Source organism: Budorcas taxicolor, chromosome 2, assembly GCF_023091745.1.
Source record: "Budorcas taxicolor isolate Tak-1 chromosome 2, Takin1.1, whole genome shotgun sequence".
NCBI lineage: Eukaryota > Metazoa > Chordata > Mammalia > Artiodactyla > Bovidae > Budorcas > Budorcas taxicolor.
In genome coordinates, this window is record NC_068911.1 from 115714121 (window position 1) to 115727989 (window position 13869).

General features: G+C 44.5%; 1 protein-coding gene across 1 annotated transcript in view; it reads left to right on the top strand.

The window, feature by feature from the left end:
• CFAP221 (cilia and flagella associated protein 221) overlaps positions 1–13869 on the top strand; it is a 121544-nt gene that overhangs the window by 17515 nt on the left and 90160 nt on the right. The window contains exon 5 of the mRNA XM_052636042.1: positions 989–1089. Coding sequence (XP_052492002.1) covers positions 989–1089 — 101 coding nt within the window. The remainder of the gene's footprint in view (positions 1–988; positions 1090–13869) is intronic.

The following is a 13869-nucleotide window of genomic DNA, read 5'->3' on the forward strand; positions in this document are numbered from 1 at the left end:
TAAAGATGAGACCAGAATATTGCTTTCAGAAAGAATATTCTGTACCAAGAACAAAAGTCCCTAGTAACGGCATTATATAGCACACCAGGGCAGGTGTCCTGCGACTAGGCAGCAATGGTAGCAGTGCCTCCTGTTTCTATGGCTCTTTAAACTTTTTAAGGCCATCATCTGCTTTCATTCTCAAAAATACCTTTGAAGAAAGGTGGAATTATCCCCAGTTGAAAGCAAAGGAAGACATGAGCTGTGGGGAGGTCAGAAGTCTTACTTGAGGTCATGCGCTGGGCAGGTCTAGAAGCAGGGCTCTGTGCTTCTGGCTGGTCCCGCATTGGCTGTTCAGTGCTGTCTGGATCAGCTGATTCTGTGCTGGTTTTTCGTTATCTCAGGCCATGCAAGACTGTTTTCTCTATAATATTCTGAAATAGAAACAGAGTAATGTCTTCGTCTCTACATGAAGTCATTATATGATTATCTTTAGCTTTCCTGAATAATATTGAATGTAATTTCAATGAAATATACTTAAAATTTTCTCTACTTTGTTTATAACTAAGAAAAGTCAATATTTCAAATGTTATATTTAAGCACTCAGGTTTTTTTTTAAGGCAATGTTTTCCTTTTTTTCTGGAAATATTTTTTAATGGTAGAAAACAGGACAAGAAATAAAGGATCTACAAATTCATCTTTGAAAATTATAGTCTCATATAATATCATATAAGAAACGAATCGCCAGTCCAGGTTTGATGCAGGATACAGGATGCTTGGGGCTGGTGCACTAGGATGACCCAGAGGGATGATATGGGGAGGAAGGTGGGAGGGGGGTTCAGGATTGGGAACATGTGTACACCCGTGGCAGACTCATGTTGATGTATGGCAAAACCAATACAATATTGTAAAGTAATTAGCCTCCAATTAGAATAAATAAATTTAAATTAAAAAAAGAAAATTATAGTCTCAAGCATGGTTAACTTGACTTTTTTCTTGTTAATTTTAGGGAGATGAGACTTTGCTTATTCCCATTCATGCCTATCCTATCGTGAACACACTGGACTTTCCCTCATTTATAAATCTATCAAATGTTCTACTTGGTGAAAGGTAAGTTATCAAAATGAATTACCAAAGTGTCATGGGATGTGAAAAGAGAGACTCACATATGTAAAAACTTAGATTTCTAGTTTACCTAATGGAAAGTTTTCCTCCTAACTGAATTAGACTGGACTTTTAGTTGCAAAGACAAAAAACAAACCTCAAAAACCAAAAAACCAAAATTAAAAAAAGGAAACAAACCCAGTCAAGTCAAAATATCGTAAGCAGGAAAGGAGTGTATTCGGTCATCAACCTGAAAGGAACAAGGTGGATCTTCAGGCATGGCTGGGTCTAGAGTTTTGACAAAGGCTGGAGAAACCTGACCCTTTCCATGTCTTGGTTTTGCTGCCCTGTGCAGGCTTTTTTCTCAACAGGCTCCCCTGCACGGGGCAAGACAGCTGCCAGAAGGTCCAAACAGGGGTGGTTGGAGGGGCTGTGAGGCTGGGAGTATTCACATAGAAGTCTCAGGATTGGATTGAATGCTGTTGGACCAGCGTGGATCTCATGCCCAGACATTTAACCTGTTTTTAGATAGATTGGCGGCAGAGAAGGCTAAGACAGTAGACGGTCGCAATGGAAGCCAAATCTCAAGTCCTTTCTCCTTGCTGGGAAAATAGTTGATGACTCAGGTGTACTTTAAGATGTTTCTTGTTTTTCCAGTAAATATTTATTGAATACCTACTACCAGGCACAGTGCCATGTGTCTCTAGGGACATAAAGAAGATGAATGTTGAGCAGTTAGACATTGAGATATAATGGCCACACCAGTTGTTAAAGTTTGTTAAATGTTGAAATATTTCTGTACTGGTTGAGAAATACACACTGTCCTGTCCCTGTCCCTCCAGCTCATCTGCCTGGCCCCCCTTCTGCCACCCCACACCTCCAATGATGTTGTTAGTACCTAGCAGTCTGGGCACGGGGGGACCTGCAGGACCTGGCTCCAGCTTTGTATCCATGCTGGCTGTGTACTGCCGGTGAAGTCCTGCTTGGGTGATGTTTTGAGTATCACCTATGTAAAAAGACCAATAGACAAAAGCTCTCATTCTGAAGATCTTAAAGTCTAATGGGGACAGAACCATGTCATTAAGAAATTACACCACTTGCTAAGTGTTGCCATCAAGGCACGCAAGGGTTTCTGTGTGGGTCCAGAAGAGGGAGTACAGAACTGACTAGGGGGATGGGAAAAGTCCTCCCACATAAAGGGGGGCATCCAGTTATCCTCAGAGGACACCGTGGGGTAGGCTATGAGGATGGCGTCCAGGCAGGGGAACAGGGTGTACAAAAGCATGGTGGCAGCAGAGCGTGGATCGTGCCTTGCAGATGATGAATGCAGCCTGTAGCCAGCAGATGCTAGACGCCTCTTTCTCTTTGGGCTGCACCTGGTCTTAGCTGTGGCACGTGGGATCTTCGGTCTTTGCTGAAGCACGCAGGATCTTTAGATGAGACCTGTGAACTCCTAGTAGCAGCATGCATGTGGAATCTAGTTCCCCTACCAAGGATTGAACCTGGGCTCCCTGCATTGGGAGTGACGAGTCCCAGCCACTGGACCACCAGGGAAGTCCCTAGAGGCCTCTTGATCTAAGGACAGAGAGTAAGCAAAGACTGTGGGCTTCAGCCTGTGTGGGGGGGGGGGGGGTCAGAGCATGTTCAAGGGCCTATAGGCGGCACTGAGCAGGGGGATACAAGTTGCTAAAGACCCAGTAGCAGAGGAAGAGAGGCGGCAACTGAGGCTTTTTGGTGGTGGGAGGAGGTGACCAGAGTGTATGAGCTTCAGGGCCTTTGAGTGAAACTCACCATTTAGATCTGTAACAGTTGCCTTGGTTCAGCTGATGTGAGACCCTGCTCCCTGCCCAGAGGCTTCCCATGGGCTTCTGACTCACCATCTCTCTTTAATTATTTTTTGAAAACAACTCTTTAAGAGGTATCAATAAATAGCACATACAGAAGAATATTTAATAATATGCACAGTTTAAAGAATGATAATACATTGAAAATTGATTTTAAGACATTAAGACATAAAGCACTACCAGTAACTTTATAATCACTGTTCTGAATTTTGTGGCAATCATTTTTTTCTTTATTTTAATAGTTTTGACACATACATGGGCACCCCTAAATAACACATGGTCTAGCTCTGCCAGTGTTTGATCTTTTTTCTTTTTGGCTGTGCTGCTGCCAAGTCGCTTCAGTCGTGTCCGACTGTGTGCAACCCCATAGACGGCAGCCCACCAGGCTCCTCCGTCCCTGGGATTCTCCAGGCAAGAACACTGGAGTGGGTTGCCATTTCCTTCTCCAGTGCATGAAAGTGAAGAGTGAAAGTGAAGTCACTCAGTCGTGTCCAACTCTTCGCGACCCCATGGACTGCAGCCTACCAGGCTCCTCCACCCATGGGATTTTCCAGGCAAGAATACTGGAGTGGGTTGCCATGCTGGGTCTTTATTGTGGCATACAGGATCTTTGATCTTCCTTACGGCATATGGGATCTAGTTCCCTGACCGGGGATCAAACCCGGGCCCCCTGCAATGGGAGCACAGAGTCTTAGCCACTGGACCACCGGGGAAAGTCCCTGATCTTTATATACATGGAATCATACTCTGCATCAGTTCTTTCGTAACTTGCTTTTTTGATCCAACATTGTGTTCTCTTGGTCTAAACATGTTAACCCAGAGCCGTCGTAGTTCACTGCTGTGTGTATGTACGGCAATGTTAAAAATCTTCTCAGGGCTAACAGACCTATGGATTATTGCCACTACTTTTTTTTTTTTTGCTGTGACTCGCACTGCTGTTGTATATCCTTGTGCATGGTCTGGGGTGTGTGTTCCAGAGCTTTCTACATTGTGCACCTAGAGGTGTAATTGCCAGTCCACATAGCTTCAGTGTCACCTTTTAATGCCAAATTGTTCTCCCATATGGGTGTGCCCATCGCACACACTCCCTTTTCTCTTGCACCATTGCCCATGGTGGGTGTTATCAGACCTTTACATTTTGGGTGATGTATATTCTTGGTCCCTGGCTCTTCTTGTCTCTCTTTTCCCCCAAAATGCTCAGCCAGAACTCTTTCCTGGCACTTCTTCCTTCCCCTCATCCACCTTGTCTTCACTGACCCTCCTCAGCACTAAGTGGTCTATGCAGGGACCCTAAGGGGCTAACAGAGGTGAATCCCTCCTGGCAAGACTACTCACCCCCGCTCACTCTATGCATTTTGATGCCAAACATAGCTATTTACTTTAAATGGGTGAATAGCAATTTTCAACCAAAACCAAAGTGGTGGAAACAGTTGACTTCCTAGTTCATGTACTTTCCTCCCTCTCCCTCCACACATCACTCCTTGTTTGGACCATAAGCCAGGCTGTCCAGGTTGAGAGCTCTCATGCATAGACAGAAGGAAAGGATGTAGACGTCAGCCTTGGTTCCTTTTTTTTGACCACACTGCACTGCATGTGGAACTTCCTGGACCAGGGATCGAACCCATATGCCCTGCTGTAGAAGTGTAGAGTCTTAACCCCTGGACCACCAACGAAGCCCAGCCTTGGTTCTAAACACACAAATCTGCTTACTTCCCTAGAGGCTTCTCGCAAGGTGTTTTATACATCATGCCCTTCATTTGTAATCAGAATGAAAATTTCAGCTAAACAGTTTATAAAACTTGAGTTACTGTGTTTAACACCTTGATAATTTCACAAATATTTCAAAACTTAAGAGTGCTATTTTGTTTCTAGCCAACAACACCTTTCCCAGACTTGATGCTTTTGGCTTAATGGCTTTTCCCCAACTTTTAATGACACAAGCTGCCCACACTGCATTCAATCCATAATGTCTGGTAGCAGCCCAGGGTAGGATAGGGTGAGTATTTGAAAGGACTTTCTTCTGAAATGTCCTCTGTTAATTTTAGGCTCTCCTAGGGGTTGAAGGTATTATTTGCATAGGTTCTTTATTCAACATTCATTCATTCATTCAACAAACTTTTATAGAATGCCTACTATGTGCCAGGCACAATGGTATTACTGAGGATACATGAATCTCATCTCACAAATAGACAATTCTTTATTTTATTGAAGTATAGTTGTGTTATAATGCTGTGTTAACTTCTGCTCCCTAGCAAAGTGATTCAGATATATATATACACATACATGGAGAAGGGCATGGCAACCCACTTCAGTGTTCTTGCCTAGAGAATTCCATGGATAGAGGAGCCTGGCAGGCTACAGTCTGGTGGGTAGCAGAGTCAGACATGGCTGAGCAACTTATCACGCACTCTTGCATACATATATACACATACTTTTTCATATTCTTTTCCACTATGGTTTATCACAGGGTATTTAATATAATTCCCTGTGCTATACAGTAGGACCTTTTTGTTTATCCATTCTGTATACAACAGTTGCATCTGCTAATCCCAAACTCCCAATTCATCCCTCCCTCAAGCCCCTCCCCCTGGGCAGCCACAAGCTGTTCTTTACGTTCGTGAATCTGTTTCTGCTTTGCAGATAAGTTCATGTGTGTCATGTTTTACATATGTGTTTGCATGCTAAGTCACTTCAGTCTCATTCACCTCTGCCAGGCTTCTCTGTACATCGGATTCTCCAGGTAAGAATACTGGAGTGGGTTGCCGTACCCTCCTCCAAAGGGTCTTCCCAACCCAGGGATCAGATCTGTGTCTCTTATGTCTCCTGCATTGGCAGGCAGCTTTTTTTACCATTAGCACCACCTGGGAAGCCCCAGATTACACAAAGAAATGAAATATGAGACTTGTCTCTCTCTGACTTACTTCGTTTAGTATGATAGTCTCTAGGTCAATCCATGTTGCTGCAAATGGCATCCATTGTGTTTATGCACCACGTCTTCTGTATTCATTCCTCTGTTGATGGATGTTTAGGTTGTTTCCATGTTTTGGCTACTGCTGCTATGAACGTAGGGGTGCATGTATCTTTTTGAATTATAATTTTGTCTGGATGTATGTCCAGAAGTGGGATTGCTGGGTCATACGACAGCTCTGGAGAAGGCAATGGCACCCCACTCCAGTACTCTTGCCTGGAAAATCCCATGGACAGAGGAGCCTGGAAGGCTGCAGTCCATGGGGTCGCTGAGGGTCAGACATGACTGAGCGACTTCACTTTCACTTTCATGCATTGGAGAAGGAAATGGCAACCCACTCCAGTGTTCTTGCCTGGAGAATCCCAGGGACGAGGGAGCCTAGTGGGCTGCCGTCTCTGGGCTCGCACAGAGTCGGACACAACTGAAGTGACACAGCAGCAGCAGCAGCACGACAGCTCTATTTTTAGTTTTTTAAGGAATCTCCATACTGTTTTCCACAATGGCTACACCAACTTGCATTCCCACCAACAGTGCAGGAAGATTCCCTTTTCTTCACACTCTCTCCAGTACTTATTGTTTGTAGATATTTTAATGATGGCCTTTCTGACAATGAGGTGGTACTTCACTGTAGTTTTAATTTGCACTTCTCTAATAATTAGCAATGATGAGCATCTTTTCATGTGCCTATTGGCCATCCGTATGTCTTCTTTGCAGAAATATCTGTTTAGGTCTTCTCCCTGTTTTTCAATTTGTTTGTTTTAAAGGCGTGGGGTATTCCAATCCTTGGGGTATTGATCTTTTTTAATACAAATTTTTGACTGTGCCGGGTCTTTGTTGCCGTGTGCGGGCTTTCTCTAGTTATGGTGCACAGGCTTAGTTGCTCCGAGGTATGTAGGATCATCCTGGACCAGGGATCTAACCTGTGTCCCTTGGCATTGGCGGGCAGATTCTTAATTACTAGACCACCAGGGAAGTCCTGGGTTGTTTGTTTTGTTGTTGTTGAGTTGTATGAGCTGTTTCTTAAATGGATGATTCTAATTTCTAACTCAGTGTGTTCTGAGGAAGCACGCCTAACCCAGCTCAGTGTGAAGTGAGTTGGTGGCAGGTGGGACAGGGAAGCTCAGACGAGACTTCCCAGAGGAGAACGTGCTTGCCCTGAGCTTTCGAATCAGCCAACAGAAGGGAGAAGAGCAGGAGGAAAGAGGGGTGTTTTAGGTAGCACAGAGGTTTGGGCAGAGTCAGAGGTGTGGAAGGCGCAGCAGATTTGGGCCTGTCTGGAACATTCATTAGCCTGGGGCAGGGGAAGCAGGGAGAGGGCTGAGAAAGAAAGGCCTCAGAGGCTGTGCTGGGGGGCACGGATTTTAATGATGCCGCCAGTGAACAATAGAAGCAGAGAAACGCACAGTCTCGTCTACCTGGTAGAAGCCTCACCTGAGTGGCCTGTGCGGGACCCAGAGAGGGCATGGCCAGCACTGCTGTGGACAGCCAGGCACAAGACAGGAGGGGGCCCCAGTACACTCAAAATCAGGCACTGCTTGTCCTGTTGTCTTGTTCAGTCGCTCAGTCGTGTCTGACTCTTTGCGACCCCACAGTCTTTCACTATCTCCCGGAGTTTGCTCAGACTCACGTCCATTGAGTTGGTAATGCCATCCAACCATCTCATCCTCTGTCGCCCCCTTCTCTTTCTCTCCATCTTTCCCAGCATCAGGGTCTTTTCTAATGAGTCAGATCTTCGCATCAGGTGGCCCAAGTATTGCAGCTTCAGCTTCAGCATCAGTCTTTCTAATGAATATTCAGGGTTGATTTCCTTTAGGATTGACCAGTTTGATCTCTTTGCTGCCCAAGGGATTCTCCAAAGTCTTCTCCAGCACCACAGTTTGAAGGCATCAATTCTTCAGCACTCAGCCTTCTTTATGGTCCAACTCTCACATCCATACATCACTGCTGGAAAAACCATAGCCTTGACTAGACGGACCTTTGTCAGCAAAGTGATGTCTCTGCTTTTTAATGTGCTGTCTAGGTTTGTCATAGCTTTTTTCCCAAGGAGCAAACATCTTTTAATTTCAGGGCTGCAGTCACCATCTATAGTGATTCTGGAGCCCAAGAAAATAAAATCTTTCACTGTTTCCACTTTTTCCCCATCTATTTGCCATGAAGTGATGGGACAAGATGCCATGATCTTCATTTTTCAAATGTTGAGCCTTAAACCAGCTTTTTCAGTCTCCTCTTTCACCCTCATCAAAAGGTCCTTTAGTTCCTCTTTGATTTCTCCCATTAGGGTGGTACTCTGCATATCTGATGTTGTTGATGTTTCTCCCAGCAGTCTTGAGTCCAGCTTGTGATTCATCCAGCCTGGCATTTCGCATGATGTACTCTGCATATAAGTTAAACAAGCAGTATGACAATATATAACCTTGACATACTCCTTTTCCGGTTTTGAGCCCATCCCTTCTTCCATGTCCAGTTCTAACTGTTGCTCCTTGACCTGCATACAGGTTTCTCAGGAAACACATAAGTTGGTCTGGTATTTCCATCTCTTTAAGAGTTTTCCATAGTTTGTTGTATTCCATCAAAGGTTTTGCATAGTCAATGAAACAGAGGTAGATGTTTCTCTGGGATTCCCTTGCTCTTTCTGTGATCCAACGGATGTTGGCAATTTGGTCTCTGGTTCCTCTGCCTTTTCTAAACCCACCTTGTACCTCTGGAAGGTCTTGGTTCGCATACTGCTGAAGTCTAGCTTGAAGAATTTTGAGCATTACCTTGCTAGCATGTGAAATTAACAGAATATTACAGTAGTTTGAACATTCTTTGGCATTGCCCTTATTTAGGACTGGAATGAAAACTGACCTTTTCCAGTCTTGTGGCCACTGCTGAATTTTCCAAATTTTCCAACTTACTGAGTGCAACACTTTCACAGGCACTGATTGCAAATATTTAAATGTAGCTGTGGGGCCTTAGGTTCCTTAGAAGCGGAAATAAGGATTCATTGCCCACGATTTATTAAGGCAGAACCCATAAAGGAGTGCAGGGCAGGGGTGAGGGTGCCTAGCCCCTCAACTGAAGGTACTTCTCTGGAGAAGGTCATGGGAAGAGTCCTCAGCCACAGCACCCCCAGGAGTCTGGCACTGGGAGCTCCAGCTGGTGAAGGAGAGGAGCTGTAGCATCGCCACAAGGCACAGCAAGCAGACACCCTTGGGTCACACACCCGCTTGTCAGCTCTGTCCGGCTTTATCTGGCTCTGGAATTGCCCTTCCCTGGAGTGACGATGTGGATTCCGTGTGAGGTTGAGGTGATGTGAGCTGCTGCCTGGCGGGGTGATTATCTCCTGATGGGTGGTGTCACGATGGAGAGTATAGGGCTGGCTACTCCTGGTGCTCCCTCCCGGGGACAGAGGGGCTCTTCAGTGTGACCTTGCACTGTTCATGGTTCACTTATTGTTCTAGTTGCTATAAGACTTGGATAGTTGGTGGCATTAATTATGCAGATTTTTCTTTTTTTACATTACATGGCTATGTACACTTCTGATACATATAGTTCATAAATTAAAGTTCTTTAGAAAAGTTACGTGCAAGACATGCAATACTGGATTGATGTTAATACAATGAATCTCAGGATGTGATTAGTTGGAGGAAAAAAAGTTGGACTAGGCATTTTGGCTAAAGGAAGGAGAAGTTATAACACAGAGTACACACACTTCTTTCTGGTTTGAAAGGCAGCTGCAGCATGGGCGCTTGGCTCAACATGATCTGTGATAAAATATTAATACTTGCTGCAGCCACTGCTCGGTGAGTAAGAAGCAGTGATCCCTCACCTGTGACCTCCAGTCTCACCTCTCACCTGGGAGCCCACCAGGCCACCGCCTGCCCTCGAGGCCGATTTGCAGTCACGTGTGCTTGGGCACTCAGCAGTGTCTGACTCTGTGACCCCATGGACTGTAATGCACCAGGCTCCTCTGTCCATGGGATTCTCCAGGCGAGAATAATTTCCTACCACCAAGTCACCTGGGAAGCCCCAATTTGCAGCTCAGCTCCTCCTATTTCCCTGCCTCAGCCCTCAGCCCCCAGCCCCCACCCCTGAGTGAATACAAATTCCCCCAGCTCCGCTCCATCGCTTCTCTGGGGACTGCTTGTGAGGCCCCACTCTGGGGCCAGAAATGACGCCCATGCAGATACTGCCTCTGCAGCCAACCTCACCCAGTAGCCCCACTCTGCACCCAGAGAGCCAGCACCTCCTCCGGCCGTACCGACCACCTGTTAATGTGTCTCACAGGATGAGCACGGGCTTCTGGAACCTATACCTCTGACTCCTTCTTAGCCCTCTCCCTTCTCAGCCCCTCAAACTCAGTCTCTCCCTTCTTAGCTCCTTGTGAAGAGCTAAAGCCCAGGATGGTTTTCTGAGGATCAGCTTGCTGCAGAGAGTGGGATGTGTCCCTCCAACAATCCTATCTTGTCTGGCACAAATGGTTTATCCCTCAGCGTGTCATCCATCTGCCCGTTCCGAATTTGTGCTTATGATTTTATTAAACTGCTGACCTGCTCCATTTAGTCCACATAGTGGGGGTTCACATGATTTATTTTTTTGTAAACATTTCAGGCTTATGGTTGCCAAGGGGGAGGAGGATGGGAGAGGGATGGACTAGGAGTCTGGGGTTAGCAGATGCAAACTATTTATAGGGAGTGGATAAGTAACAAGGTCCTACTGTAGAGCACAGGGAGCTATATTCAATATCTTGTGATAAACCATAGTAGAAAAGAAAATGAAAAAAATGTGTGTGCACAACACATTTATATATATGTATAACTGGGGGGCTTCCCTGGTGGCTCAGATGGTAAAGAATCCGCCTGCCATGCAGGACACCTGGGTTCTATCCCTGGGTCCGGAAGATCCCCTGGAGAAGAGAACAGCAACCCACTGTAGTATTCTTGCCTGGAGAATTCTGTGGACAGAGGAGCCTGGCAGGCTACAGTCCACGGGGTCACAAAGGGTCAGACACAACTGAGTGACTTTCACTTTCATGTTTAACTGAGTCACTTTGCTGTAGAGCAGAAATTAGCACAACATAGTAAATCAACTATACTTCTTTAAAATAAATTTTAAAAATTTCAGTTAGTTGCCAGCATTGAAAAATCAGATTTCACATGAAATTTAGATTTCCACGTTTTTTTGTTGTTGTTGTTTTTGAAAAAAGGAAGCTCCAGAAGTACCAGGCACAGATTCCTATCTGATCACAATCAGCTCAGCAGGGACAGCATGGACACTGCCCCTTCAGAGGGCCGTGCCTCTGCCAGGCGCCACAGGCCCTACCTCTCCCTGCTGCCTCGCAGGCCACCCTCTCCGCTCAGTGTTACCTGCCTGGCCGGTGAGGACCCTCAGTAAAGAAACTGAAAAAGAGACAACACCGTGCAGGGTCTGGATTCCCATCCAGGCTCTGCTTGGTGATAGCTGCGTGGCCCTGAAAGTTGACAGCCATCGTCATTGTCGTCACCAAGGAGATTTTTGCCTGAATGATGCGCAGATGAGACCAGACAGTTTGGCTCACACTTCAACAAAGGTAGACAACTTACAGAGAAATTGCTATGAGAGGCTCGGGGTGGGGAGGCTGGCGGCCAAGCTGAAGGTGGGTTTCCAAGGCTCGGGGACTGGGCTGATGTCAGAGGGGTTGTGTGAAGCCCCCGAAACAACCTGTGAGGAACTCTGCATGAGCTGGGGAGAGAGGCCAGGGTGGGGCAGGCAGGGAGGAGTCAGGGTGTAGCTGTAGGTTCTAGGGCTAAGAGCTTCTTTCTCTTGGCATGTTTATATCTGTGTGTGTGTGTGTGTATTTTAAATTGGTTTCTTTTTTATCGGATTATAGTTGATTTACATTGTTATGTTAGTTTCAGGTGTATAGGAAAGTGATTCAATTATACATATATATATATTTATATATTTTTCCCCCTATGGCTTATTATAAAATACTGAGTATAGTTCCTTGTGCTATATGGTAGATCTTTGTCATTTATCTATTTTATACGTAGTAGTGTATATCTCTTACCCCCAAATTCCTAATGTATCCTCCCCACCCTCTCTTGGTGTATATATTTTTTAAAAAGTTTTATTGAGATAGAATTTGCATATCATAAAATGTACTAATTTACAAGATACAATTCAGTGGTTTTTAGTATGTATCAACCTTCACCACAATTCTAGGCTATTTTTATTGCCCAGAAAGAACCTTCCACCTTCTCATTTCTCCCTCAAACTTCACAGCCTTTCGTCAACTCTAATTTACTTTGTGTCTCCATACATGTGCTTTTTCTGGACATTCCCTAAAAATGGAATCGTATGTCTATGGTCCTTGGTGACTGACTTCTTTACTCAGCCTGATGTTTTCAGTTTGCATCCAGCTTGTAGCACGCATCAGTACTTCATTCCTTTTTAGTGCCAAATGATATTCCACTATATGGATAAACCATATTTTATTATCGGTTCATCAGTTGATGGACATTGAGTTGTTTCCGCTTTTTGGCTACTTTGAATAGTGCTGCTATAAACATGTACTTGTTTTTATGCCGATAAGTGTTTTCGTTTCTGTTGGCTACATACCTGGGAACAGAATTGCTAGGCCATAATAGTAACTCTGTGTTTAACATTTTGAGAAGCTGCCACACTGTTTTTCAAGTGACCGCACCATTTTTCATTCTTACCAGCAATGTCTGAGGGTCCCAATGTCATTGACATGTTTATTTATTCACTTTTATTTAAAATGTATTGGAGTGTAGTTGATTTGCCTTATTGTGCTAGTCTCAGGTGTGCAGTGAAGTGAGTCGGTCATATGTATACATATACCCTCTCTTAGGTTCTTTTCCCATGTGGGCCATTACAGAGTATTGAGTAGTTTCCTGTGCTATACGGTAGGTCCGTATTAGTTGTCTATTTTATATATAGGGCTCCCCTGGTTCAGATAGTGGAGAATCTGCCTGCAGTGTGGGGTACCTGGGTTCAATTCGTGGGTCAGGAAGATTTCCTAGAGAAAGGAATGGCTACCCACTCCAGTATTCTTGCCTGGAGAATTCCATGGACAGAGGAGCCTGTATTCCAATGACGTTTATGTGTTTAAATGTCAGAGTAAAGCAATTCTTTCTATAGCTAAAAAAAAAAAAAAATACTGCACATGATGGGAAAACATAAATTTAGCAGAGGGTAGATTCAGAAGAATATATGTTCTCTCTCTCTCTCTCTCTCTCTCTCTCTATATATATATATATATATATATATATATATATATATATGAAACCAATTTAGACCAAATTGCCAGAAGTTGTAGAATTTTCGTTTACTATCCTAAGTTTGCTCTCTTTGAGGTTGCTTCTGGGGAGAAGCAGGTGTGGTCTGGGTCTAGCCTTTCTGAGGATTGGGTGGCACCTCAGTCACTTTCCAAAAGGTCAGGTGGCAGACTTGTATCTATCCATCAACTGTGTTCTCATGGGCTGGATTTGATAGTTGTAAATTTTCCTCGCTGAGATAAAATCCCACATGGACATTTGCCAACTACCTATAAACAACTGTGGTGGTTTAAAATTTGGTGAACTGTGTTTTGACAGCTTCTGTAAATAACAAAAAGTAGCATTACAGTTTCTATCCAACATCTATCCAACATCCAACCATGGGATGCAGAGGCCTTTCAGCTGTCTTTCGCCTGCAGATGTTGAAACTGCTCTATAACTGGGTAACCCCAGCCATCACTTCATTTCTAATCTTAGACAGCATTATGGATCAGATACAGTGCTATTCTTCCTGCACACATAAGTAAATGAAAGCATGCTAATGAGAGGTACTGAAATGTTACCTCTTCCTGTTTCCATGACTCTAGAAAGGTTCATCTTAAATCATCTTACTCTGCAATTTCCCTGGCAGTGTCTATCTCATACTGAACAACTGGCTGAAATCTGGCACAAATCCAGTCGATTAGCTAGTTATCCTGTCCATGTGGCATCA